Source organism: Callospermophilus lateralis, chromosome 7 (genome assembly GCF_048772815.1).
Source record: "Callospermophilus lateralis isolate mCalLat2 chromosome 7, mCalLat2.hap1, whole genome shotgun sequence".
NCBI lineage: Eukaryota > Metazoa > Chordata > Mammalia > Rodentia > Sciuridae > Callospermophilus > Callospermophilus lateralis.
In genome coordinates this window covers 101,537,741-101,548,830 of record NC_135311.1, presented here as the reverse complement: position 1 = coordinate 101,548,830, position 11,090 = coordinate 101,537,741, and the positions used below count along the sequence as shown (strand labels likewise).

The 11,090-nt window shown below is 55.5% G+C and overlaps 1 protein-coding gene across 1 annotated transcript; it reads left to right on the top strand.

Annotated features, from left to right (window-relative positions):
* Nucleotides 1-550: 550 nt before the first annotated feature.
* Nucleotides 551-10,283, top strand: Tmem61 (transmembrane protein 61). Its single transcript, XM_076862395.2, has 3 exons — nucleotides 551-815; nucleotides 4,121-4,470; nucleotides 9,866-10,283. Exons 1-3 carry the CDS (start codon nucleotides 801-803, stop codon nucleotides 10,224-10,226), a joined length of 726 nt encoding a protein of 241 aa, XP_076718510.2. The 5' UTR covers nucleotides 551-800; the 3' UTR covers nucleotides 10,227-10,283.
* Nucleotides 10,284-11,090: the final 807 nt, after the last annotated feature.

Genomic DNA, 11,090 nt, shown 5'->3' with positions numbered 1-11,090 from the left:
GAGGACATCTGGGTGGAGGAGTCAGCTCCCCCACTCCAGCCCTGGCCTTTCAGGCTGGGCAAGTGACCTCAGGTATAGGGAGAACGTCAATGCTTGGCATCATTACTGAGAATTCCTGCTGGCCAGAATGTGTCAGGGAGGGTCCTGGGGGGGCTTGCTCTCCGGCTGACCCCTCTTCCAGATAGAAAGCTGATTTGGTCCCCGCAGGACCTGGAAACACTTGGACAAGTGGCTTTCCCTCACTGGGCCTCAGTTTCTCTTTCTGTAAGTGGGATTGAGCAGTCCTGGGCAAAAGAGTCCTAGGGCTTTTTCGGCTGAGCACTGATGGCTCTCCCAAGTGTGTCTCCAATCCCAAGCCCGCCTCTGTACGTTTGTGGGGTGTGACGGCTCCAAGGGTGGACAGTTCCCAGACCTTCCCCTGGCGGTTCCGGCCAAGCGAAGCTCTGGGGCTCCCCACCGCGCGCTGTAAACCACGAATCCCAGCCGGGCCCCGTCGCGCTGTCGCTTTAAGGTCGGGCGGGGCGGGCTGGGCGACGGCGCGGCACCTGGGGCCGCCCAAGCCGGGCCACCCGGGAGTCTCGGCGGGGCCAGTGGCGAGGGCGCGGACCGGAGGAGGCGAGGGGCGGGCAGCGGGAGCGGACGCGACGGACGCGACTGGCGGCGCGGGGCGGGCGGGAGCCCGGGACCCGGCGGGGAGAGGGACCGCGGGGCGCTCCAGCTGTCCTGCCTTCCCGCTGCCACCATGCCTTCAGGCCCGCCGGGCTCCCCGCGGGCAGACCGCGCCTGACTCCTGTCGCCAGATGGCCGCGTCCCAGGTGGGTGCGATCCCTTCTCTCCCTGCTTGGCGACCACCCCGGCTCCGGCTAAGGCGGACCCCTCCTGGACCCCTCCCTCTAACCTTGATCGCGCGTGGCTGGACGCCCCAGTGCACGCCTGTGTTCTAACTTCCAGGGTGGCCTTAGGTGGTGGCACTCAGGCCTCAGTTTCCCCAGCAGTTAACATGGGGATGGATTCGGCCACTTGTTCAGATGGTTTCTTACAGAAACTGGACCCTATCGTGCCCTTCTTGGTGACGTCGTGGGGTGGCCGCGGTGGCACAGCGCATCCCTCCGTGCCGCCACCCCAGGGCAGGTGCAGCATCTCCTCCCGGTTCTCCCGACCGGAACAGGGCTGTCTACCAGGGGATTCATGGTCCCACTGCCGCCTTGCCAGGGCCAGAACCTAGACTCAGGCTGCCCTGCTCCTGGTGGGGCTGGAGGGAGGGCCTTCAGGTTCTAAGTGCTGCTGTGGAGATAAAAATCCTAACAGTAGGAGAAGGGGTAATTTTTGTGTATTTTAATTCTCTCGGTGCTCTCCTGTTTTGGTGCCCATTTTATAGAGTAGGGCACCATGGCATGAAGAAGCTTGCCCACTGACAGAGCAGGGTCCATCGTTTGTCCTGCTCTGCCTCACCAGCTTCATTTGTGGCCTGCATTCTCCTTGGCATAACGGGCTCCCCCCACGACCCCCAGAGGCCTGCTCAAGGTCCAGAGCTAGCAGAGCCACCACAGTGGGGGGGAGCCATCAGTGGGGAGCAGTGCTCTCCTGCAGAGGCTCAGATCTCTGACCCCTCTGGCTGCAGGGAGGTGGGCAGAACTTCAGTGACATGGGGACAGAGGTGGGAGCAGAGGACTCCCCAGGCAGAGGGAGGAGCAGGTCTAGCAGAGACCCCCAGGTGGCCAGAGTTTGAGTGAGGGTGGGGGAAGGGCAAGAGGAAGATGGGGGGCCGGCAGTAGCAGAAGCAGGTCAGGCTGGGAGGCCCCACTGAGTGGGGATTGGGGTGGGACTTCACTGGGACTGGAGGAGCTTCCTGCCTGCCCCCTAGGGTTTGGGGTTACACCCTCTGGGGCAGGGAGCCCTGCCCTCTGCCCCCACAGGGTACAGGTTCTGGAGGTGCACCAGTGTGGGGGGTGGGTAAACTGCCTGAGGACCACCTGTCTGAGACGGATGTCTTGGGACAGGACACCTTGATGAGAATCAGTCAGAGCCCCGATTTAGAATAATAAAAGAACCTTAGCCCTGCTGAGCAAGCTGTCTTTCATCCAGCGGACACTGACACCCTCCAGCTTCCTAGATGGCAGGTTAGCAAGTGCCCTGCCTGCCATGGGAGGGAGGGAGACCCACACAAGCAGATTACCACACGCTATGTGAGAGCACACTCAGGGTGATAACAGGCCTTTGAGGAGGCGAGCAGGAAGGAGGGCAGGGTGTCACCCACGTCCGAGGCTAAAAATACTTATGGCATGGTTTCACCTGCCGCCATTTAGCAAATACATGGACATAGCTGTGTACCCACAAAGGGATTTGAATCAGATACTGGGCCCCAGTGTCCCTGGGACATAACACTGTTGAAGTCATTAAGTGAGGGGACACCCATAAAGTGCTTGGTGTGGTGCCCAGCTCACCTCTGCTGCCCCTGCCATTATGTACACAGGCCAGGAAGCTGCAGGATAGAAAACCTCTGTACCAGACCATGCTCCTCTTGAGGGCAGGATTCATGCTAGTTTGCATTTTGCTTCCCTTCACATTGAGCAACTATTGTTTTCCTAGAAAGTAAAAAAGCATCAAAGGTGACCTTATGCAGGTGTGCCCAGGTGTGAGAACCAGGCTGTATCTGGCTGTATCAAGAAGGTCCTTCACCTTCTTGAGCTGAATCCCTTAATTTGTAAAGTGGGAATGTTTGCCTGTCCTGCCCACCTGCCTCAGTTGAGGGGAGTCATGTCACCAGACAGGGATTCTGGGGAGGACCCTCCAAACAGGAGAATGGAATCTCCACTCAGCCTGGGCAGGTTCTTGACTTTAACCACTGAGAATTCAGACTCATCAAAAGCAAGGCACAAGCAAAGATTTATTGAAAGACAGCAAAGTGTCTATACCCAAAGACGGTGTAGGTGCCTTCGCCTCTCGGAGAAGAGGAGACAGGCGATGTGCCCCGGGCTGAGCTTTGTGATTATGAATGTGATTTTCCTGGGAAGAAATATGCAGGTTCTCAGGCAAGCTTCTTTGAAAATCAAGACCCATGATAATCATTCTATATTTGGGGTTCAGAGTGTTTCTCTTTGGTCCAGCAGTTTAACCATAAATCACCTGTGGGCACATTGTATAAGTCTTTGAATCTGGTGACACTTAAATTAATTATGTTTTTGTTCTAGTTGATCCATTACAGGCACACACTGGAGGTGTTTTCCATCTAAGGGGAGGGACAAGCATGGCTGGCCATGGACCCGGGTCTCCGTCTACTCAGGGTCTCTGTCCCTGTCTCCCTGAGTCCATCTCTCTCAGGCAGATGAGGCGCTGGGGGAGAAGGGAACTGTCAATCACCATGACATGCCTGGAAGGAGTTCTGCTTTGCTTGTGGGGTTCTCCATGCTTTGTTTTCCAGTGACATTGGAGAAGTAGGTATTGTGAGTAGGTCCCTTCTGCTCACATTTGGCCAAGCTTGGCTTTTTAATAGGTTATTAATTATTGCATCTAGAGATTATACCATAGTTCACTGACCATATTGTTATAGTGGACATTTTAGGCTCTTTATGACCAGCATAAACAAGCCATGGAGAGTGTCCTTTTGTACAAAGTCTTGCTTCATAGAGTGATTTTCAAACTTTTTATGCTTGATCCGGGTCTTCGCGTCTTCCCTTGTCAAGTGGAGATAACAGCAGGACCTCATGGCCTTGTAACCAGATGAGATAAGGCAGAGCCTAACCAGCAAGTCCTGGTCCTGGCAGGCCAGGGGACCCAACAGGTGCACACTCTCCACCCTCCCAGTTGTCCACAAGGGAGCCTTATGGACAACAACCAGGCCATGAAGCCCTTGAGAGGCATAGAGTGCGTGTGGCTCTCTTACTGAGCTCCTACTGTGTCCCAGGCACAGCTCTAGGAACCTGATAAACGTTATCTGTGGCCCTCAGAGTAGCCCTGCAAAGTCAGGGCAGCGTCCCCATTTCACAGGCGAGGACACTGAGACCTGAGGAGCCTGATGAGCTCTCCAAGGCTGCACAGTGACCTTAGGCAGAGGAGGACTAAAACCCAGGTCCCTGGTTACCTCTCACATGCCCATTTCCCTTTCTGTCTTTCTGTCCAGACATGTGACAGGGGCCGAGTGGCCTCCACCCTTCGTTATTGCATGATGATCGGCGGCATGGTGTTTCTGGTGGCCGGGACGCTCTGCTTCGCTTGGTGGAGTGAAGGGGATGCAGGTGCCCAGCCTGACCAGCAGGTCCCACCTGCTGAGCACACTGTGTCCCGGGCCTCTAGACCCCTGCTCAGGTCTGTCAGCTTCTTCTGCTGTGGAGCAGGTGGCCTGCTGCTGCTCTGCGGCCTGCTGTGGTCCCTCAAGGTCAGCAGGCGGGGGCCACCCCGGTGGGACCCATACCACCTCTCCAGAGACCTGTACTACCTCACTGTGGAGACCTCGGAGGAGGAGAACTGCAGGTCAGTGGGGTGGGATGGGGACCTTAAGTGACTGATCATAGTCACACTATTCAGCATTTTCTCAGTAAATTCTCCCTGAGGCTCTTTCTCTGGACCAAGCCCTTCCCTGGGTCCCAGGTTGATCAGTGGGTCTGTACTGACCTGGAGGAGTTTAAAGCCCCTTCAGCAGATGACAAGCCAGAGTAGTTAGAGCTGTGTGAGAGAGACAGACACGTCCCCTGGGGACATGGAGAAATCCAGGCAGGCTTCCAGGAAGAGATGAGCTCAGTGGCATAGCAGAGGAATTTAGAGCTCAGGCATAGGAAGGATTCAGGTCCACTGGGATCCTGTCCCAGTTCTATCACTAACTAGCTGAGGGACTTCAAGTCAGTCACATCCTTGCTCCATAAGCCTCAGCTTCTTCATCTGAATTTAAACCATAGTAATGGCAACAACAATAATAGCATGAGCCTGTGTGGTACCTGCCATATGCCGCTATTCATGGTGACACCGTCAGTCCTCATGGTGGCCCTCTGAAGCAGCTACTGCTATTTTTATTTTTTTGGTAGCAGGGAATTGAACCCAGGGGCACTTAACTACTGAGCCACATTCCTATCTCATTTTAATTTATTTTTTATTTTGAGACAGGGTCTTGCTAAGTTGGTTAGGGCCTTGCTAAGTTGCTGAGACTAGCCTTGATCCTCCTGCCTCAGCCTCCCAAGCTGCTAGGATTACAGGAGCACACTTCTGCACTCAGCCAGCTTTTTTTTTTTTTTTAGATGTGTAGACCTTTATTTATTATTTACTTATACATGTTGCTGAGAATCAAACCCAGTGCCTCACACATGCTAGGCAAGCGCTCTACCACTGAGCCACAGCCTCAGCCCCCAGCTACTGTTTTTAACTGCATTCCATAGAAGAGGAAACCCAGGCACCAAGTCATTAAGTAACTTGCTCGGGAACATCCAGCTAGTGTGTCTCAGAACTGAGACTTGGACACAGGCAGCCTCCCCACACTCCTTATGAAATGAAATGATGTGATGTCTACGTAGAGTGCAGCCCAGTGCCCGGCACACAGTAGATGCACAGGAAATGTCAATTTTCCCTCAAGGGGACAGGTATGTGCAAGGGCACAGGGCAGGGTGGAGACAGATGCCGCATGAATTTCTCATCCTGTTGGCCCATGATGTCATCCCGGCCTTTTGGGACATTTTTTTCTTACTTCTCCATGAAATTTGACTCCCATAGACGTGAGGCCTCTCTGTGTGTACATCTGTGCTCTCTTCCTAAAAGGAACATCACCCAGCCCCAGAACCAGTTTTGCCCTGGTGAGCATGCCTGAGGGACGCATGCCCTTCTTATGTCCTTATTTATTCAACAAACGACCTGGTGTGCCACACCTCAGGGGCCTGCCTGCATCATCTGTCCTTTGGTCCTTCTGTCCATCTAGGGTGCCCAGGATAAGAACTACTGTTGCCATTTGCAAGGCACAACTTAAAAGTGGTGGGAGCCTGCTGGCTGCACAGCTGTGTCCCCCCTCCCACGCCACCTAGCGCTGGATTTGGGCGCAGCCGGGGCTCACCCGGATTCCTGTGAGCCGCCCCTCTTCCCTTTGTTAGAGGGCAGATGAATGTGCTTGTTCCTGCTCTGGCCAGAGGGCACTCAGCACAGCCACTGAGCCCAGGAGTCAGCCCATGGGTGAGGCCGACTGTTAGAGGGAGGGCTAGGGCCTTGGGGACCACCCAACCAAACCCTGTACTTCTCAGGTGAGACTCAGAGGGACCTAGTGGCGGTGGGACGAGGAGCCAGGCCAGGCGTTGGCACTCTGGACAGGCACAGGCAGGGAGGGGGTGTTTTCTGTACACACAGCTGTGTTGAGGCAACAGGGTCCAGGCCGCAGCTGCACCTTTCAGATGGGGCCACTCTGCCTTCATTCTGAGCAGACTGGACACCCACCAGGAGGCTGCGGAAGGCTCCTGGGTGTCAGGTCCTGAGGCTGGGCTGGCTGCGTGTCGAGGAGGCTCTCCTGCTAGTGTGTACCTTTCCCCTGTGGCAGCCAGCCCAGCTCTGCAGCCTGGGGAGCCAGCAGCTGGCTATCGGGTTGTGCCTGTCTCCAGGGACCTCGATCTCTGCCGGTGCCCGGCTGTGGGTACATTTGGGTCAGAGACACAGTCCTCCTTGGTGTGGGCAGGTTCATTCCCCTGTGGGGCCTCAGTTTATCCACTTATCACCCACTTATTCTTTTCTGCATTTAACTGATGTGTATGGAGCACCTACTGTGTGCTGGGTCCTATTCTGAGGGCTGATGACGTAGCAGTGGACAAGACAGACAAAACCTCTGTCTTTAGGGGCTCACAGAGGACATATAAGCCCCCTCCACAAGGTGGTACATGGGGCCTCCCAGGGGCCCCATCTGCAGTGGGCACAGCACAAGGCCCAGGGCTACTCGGAAGCCAAGTGTTTTAGTCCTTGCTCCTTCTTTTATAAAGTGCATGTCTATGAACATTAATCGATTTCCTGGGTTCCGTCTGATTCCTCATCTGTCAGCTAGGGGTGACAGACCTGGTCCCTAGGCTGCCGTGAGACTCAGATGTGCTGAGTGATGGGGAGGTGTACGCTGTAAGGCTCGTGCACCCTCCGGCTTTCCCTGCTGTGACCGTGCTTACAGCTGGCAGTGTCCTCTCGTGCCCACTCACTGATTGGAGCCTCAGCTGCCTCTGAGGTGTGTGTAGGGATTAGGCCCATCTTACAGAAGAGAGGGCTGAGGTGTGGAGAGATGAGTTGACTTGGGAGAGAAGGGTGATGGTGGAGTGAGCTCCAGCTTTGCAGTCAGGCAAGGTGGGGACTTTGCCACCTAGTTGATGTGTGAGCATGACTCACTTATGAAGGGGTGGATGCTGTCCCTCCCTCCAGTCGTCATGAATGTGAAATGAGATTGCAGAGCTCAAGTGTTAGGCAAATGGTATCCCACTTGGTGCTAAGCCCCAGGTCTCCTGCCCTGACCAGGCTCCAGAGAGTGGGGCAAGTCCCGGCCTCCAGGGAGCCTTCTGCGCATGGGGACTATTGTGGCAGGGCTGCCCCAGTGAGTGCTGGGTCACTGGATCCAGAATACACACACCATGAATGGAGCCTGCCCCAGGGTGTGTGACTTGGCTGCCCTGTGCGGGGCCTGTGTTCCCCGAGTTCCTGGAAATTATGGACCATGACCTTGGAGATTAAGTGCTGGTGGGTCCAGCTGGCCACCGAGGTAACAGGAGGTGGTGTTTAGGGCCACTCCACATCTGCCCTGTAAGCAAACTTCCTGCTGTATGCTGAGCTCACAGGGCCCCTGGGCCCTGCCCTGCCAGCTGTCCCCCTCAGAGCTTAACTAACCGGGAGAGGGCAGGCAATGACCAGAAGAAGGTGAACAGGCCAAGAGATGTGGGGGCTCTGGAAACCCCACTACTTACATTTTTCTGAGGGCAAAGCTTTTCCACATTTTTCCTTCCCTGCATCTGTGCAATGGGAATTATTATCCCATTTTATATGGAGGAGAAAAGGGTTCAGAGACCGTGTGTACGGGGAGCAGGTCACACAGCAAGAGAACTCAGCTTGCCTGACACCAGGAGCACTATTCTTTGTCTTGCCCTCTCCTGCAAAGTCCTCTGGGTGCTCAGAGAGGGTGCAGGCCCTGCTGGCTTCCTCAGCAGGGCTCCTGGCTGATGTCCTGTGTTCTATTGCCACTCAGGCTGGGTTCAAATCCAGGTTTCCATCAACCTACTCTGTCACCCTGGTCTGTGATGCAGAGCAGTGAGCCTGCTTCCCTGGTGGCTTGGGCCAAGGAGACATAGTACCTGAGAAGGCTGTGTCCCCCGCAGGCGCTGGATGCTTCCTGGAGGAGGCAGCAGCCAGTTCCCAGCACAGGTCCCTGGTGTGTAATCCCATCCCCCACCTCTTCTGTCCCCTTTGCTGGCCTCCTGCTACTGGCCCCTCCCTGGTTTCCACAGCAAGACCACTGGTGTGGGGGAAATTGATTCCCCAGCCAGCTCCATGCTGACCGTGGACAAGCTGCTCGGCCTTTCTGATGAGAGGTCCTGGCCCCACCGCTCCTTGAAGCCCTTTGACATATGAATGGCCCCTATTGGTGCAGCATGCGCTACATGACTTCTTGCATCATCTGACTTAATTTTCACACTGTCTGGTGGGGTAGACGCCATTATTGCCCTCATTTGACAAATGGGGAAAATGAGGTCCTGAGTAATGGAGTTATTGAGCCAGGATCTCCCACCCAAGCCGTGGCAGAGCTGTGGCTGAACCAGCCGGTGCTCAGAATCAGGACCAGCTGAGGGACTCGGTGTCAGGAGTGACTTTCAAGATCACCTAGTCAGTCCCGTATCTGTCAGTGTCCCCCAAAGCTGTAGCAGCCTGGCTACAGACCAGTGACCCTCCCACCCCCCAGGCCTGGGCAGGGAGGCACCTGACCCTTGGAGATGAGCTACCCACCAGGGCGCTGAGAGGCAACGGCCAGTCTCACTCCTGTCAATGTTGGTGTGGCTTGTTCTTGGAATCTGGCCTGCAGAGCTTCAGAGGACCTGGTCTTTGTCTCAAGTCCCTGGGAATGGCTCAGTGGCTCAGGGTGGGGGCGGGGAACAGGCTAAGCCTTACAAGGGTAAAGGTGGTGGGCTGGGGAGGTGGCTGACTCCCACTCCTGGAGGTGGGCACATAGAAGTAATGTCCGGGCAGGCCTGCCATAGCTAGGCCCCAAGCCCCAGAAGTCCCACTCTGCCCTGAGCCTTGCAACTCTGATCTTCCTGTCGGCGTCTTCCTGTTCATGGAGCATGGCTCAGTGGCCCAATGACATCCCTGAACTCATGCCCTCTGTCCCCCTCTGCCCACAGACAACTGGGCAGTGTCTGTGCAGTGACAGGGAACAGCACCATAAGGACAGAGCCAGGAGTGGGAGCTTGACCTGGGGAGGGACACATCAAAAAACATCAGGAGGACCCTCAAAGGACAAGTGGGGACTGCGCAGCAGAGGAGCGCGCTGGGAAGAGCCTTTCCCGGCAAAAGGACCTGAGGAGACCGGAGGGCAGGCCGCGCATGCCCAGTGTCAGCTGTGTACAGGGGGCACGCAGGGGCTGCTCGGATCTGGACTGTGAGCTTGGTGCGGTAGCGCATGCCTGTCATCCCAGCAGCTAGGGAGGCTGGGGCAGGAGGCCTGCAAGTTCAAAGCCAGCCTCAGCAATTAAGTGAGGCCCTGTCTCAAAACATAAAAGAGAGGGGAAAAAAACCCAAAACAAAGCAACAGGCAGGGGTTCAACCCCTGGTTTAATATGAAGGACCTGGACTGTGGCATGAAGCCTTCCCCACCTCCCGCCTCCGGCACGCAGCAGGGTCTTGTCCTGGCCTGGGATAACAGCCTTTCTTCTTTCTGTAGGACCCCAAAGGTGGTTGCCATCCCTTCTTACGAGGAGGCCACGCACTGCCCACCGGCTGAGGGGCCCCCGGCACCAACTGTGTGCCCCAAGGAGGAAGGCCGGAAGTGTGGCGACACAGGGGATGCCCTCCTGGGGACTCCGCCCCCCTTGGCTCCGCCCAGCTACGAGAGCGTTTTCCTTGCTCTTGATGCCTGTTCTGGAGACACAACACCTGCTCCAGGTGCTGCATGCTCCTTCCCAGGCCTGGCTCAGACTGCAGGGCGGGATGGGGCGAGTTACAGGCTCCTCGCAGGCCCTGAAACTTGCGACAAAAGTGATGTGTCATTTCCAGGGTCTCCTCCAGTGCCTGGTATGCAGTAAGCACCCAACCATATGACTGTTGCTGAATGCTGTTTTAAGAGTCTATTACTGTATAACAAACCATCCCAAAATTTAGTGAGTTAAAATAAATCCTATTTTATTATGTCTCACAATTCTGTGCCTGGCTGGTGTCTGTGGTTCTCAGAGGGTGCAGTCATCAGGGGCCCAACTGGGACAGAACATCCAAGTTGGCATGTTCACAGGGCTGGCGCCTGGTGCTGGCTGGCATCTAGAAGAAAACACAGGGCCCTAGAGGCAGAGGTGGAACTGGCCCAAGATCACACACAAAGTTTGTGACCAAAAGAACATGGACTTTGAATCCAGACCACCTGTGTAGGGATCCCAGCACATTCCATCCTTGGTGATGTTGGACAGTAGCCTTCCCTCTCTCTGCCTTGGTTTCCTTGTCTGTAAAGCAGAGTAGAGAATCACAGTGGCACAAGCCCCACCTCGGACTGCTGAGTTGGGGATGGCAGCAGTGGATACAGAGAGCTTGCATGGAGCCTCAAGCTCAGCGCCAATGTGGTGCATAATAAATGCAGGTTTCCTAGGTATGCAAGCTTTATTAATAGAGGTAATATCCCTTTACCAAGTGCAGATGCCCCTGCTGCACACCTCCTGCTTTCCAGATGTGCCAGAGGCATCTACTTCCCGTTCAGCTACACTCTGCAACTCGAAGGCTCCATCCCACCCCACTTCCCATGAGAAATCCAACTCGATGAGGTTACCTGACCTTTTCAGCAAGCAGGGGTTCCAAGGCATCCTTGTACATGATTTGAGTTACCTCCCTGGCTGGGTGAGAGGCACTTAGACACAGCTGTGTTATAGCTATTCCCCACCCTTCTCCAGGTCTGAGGGCTTGTC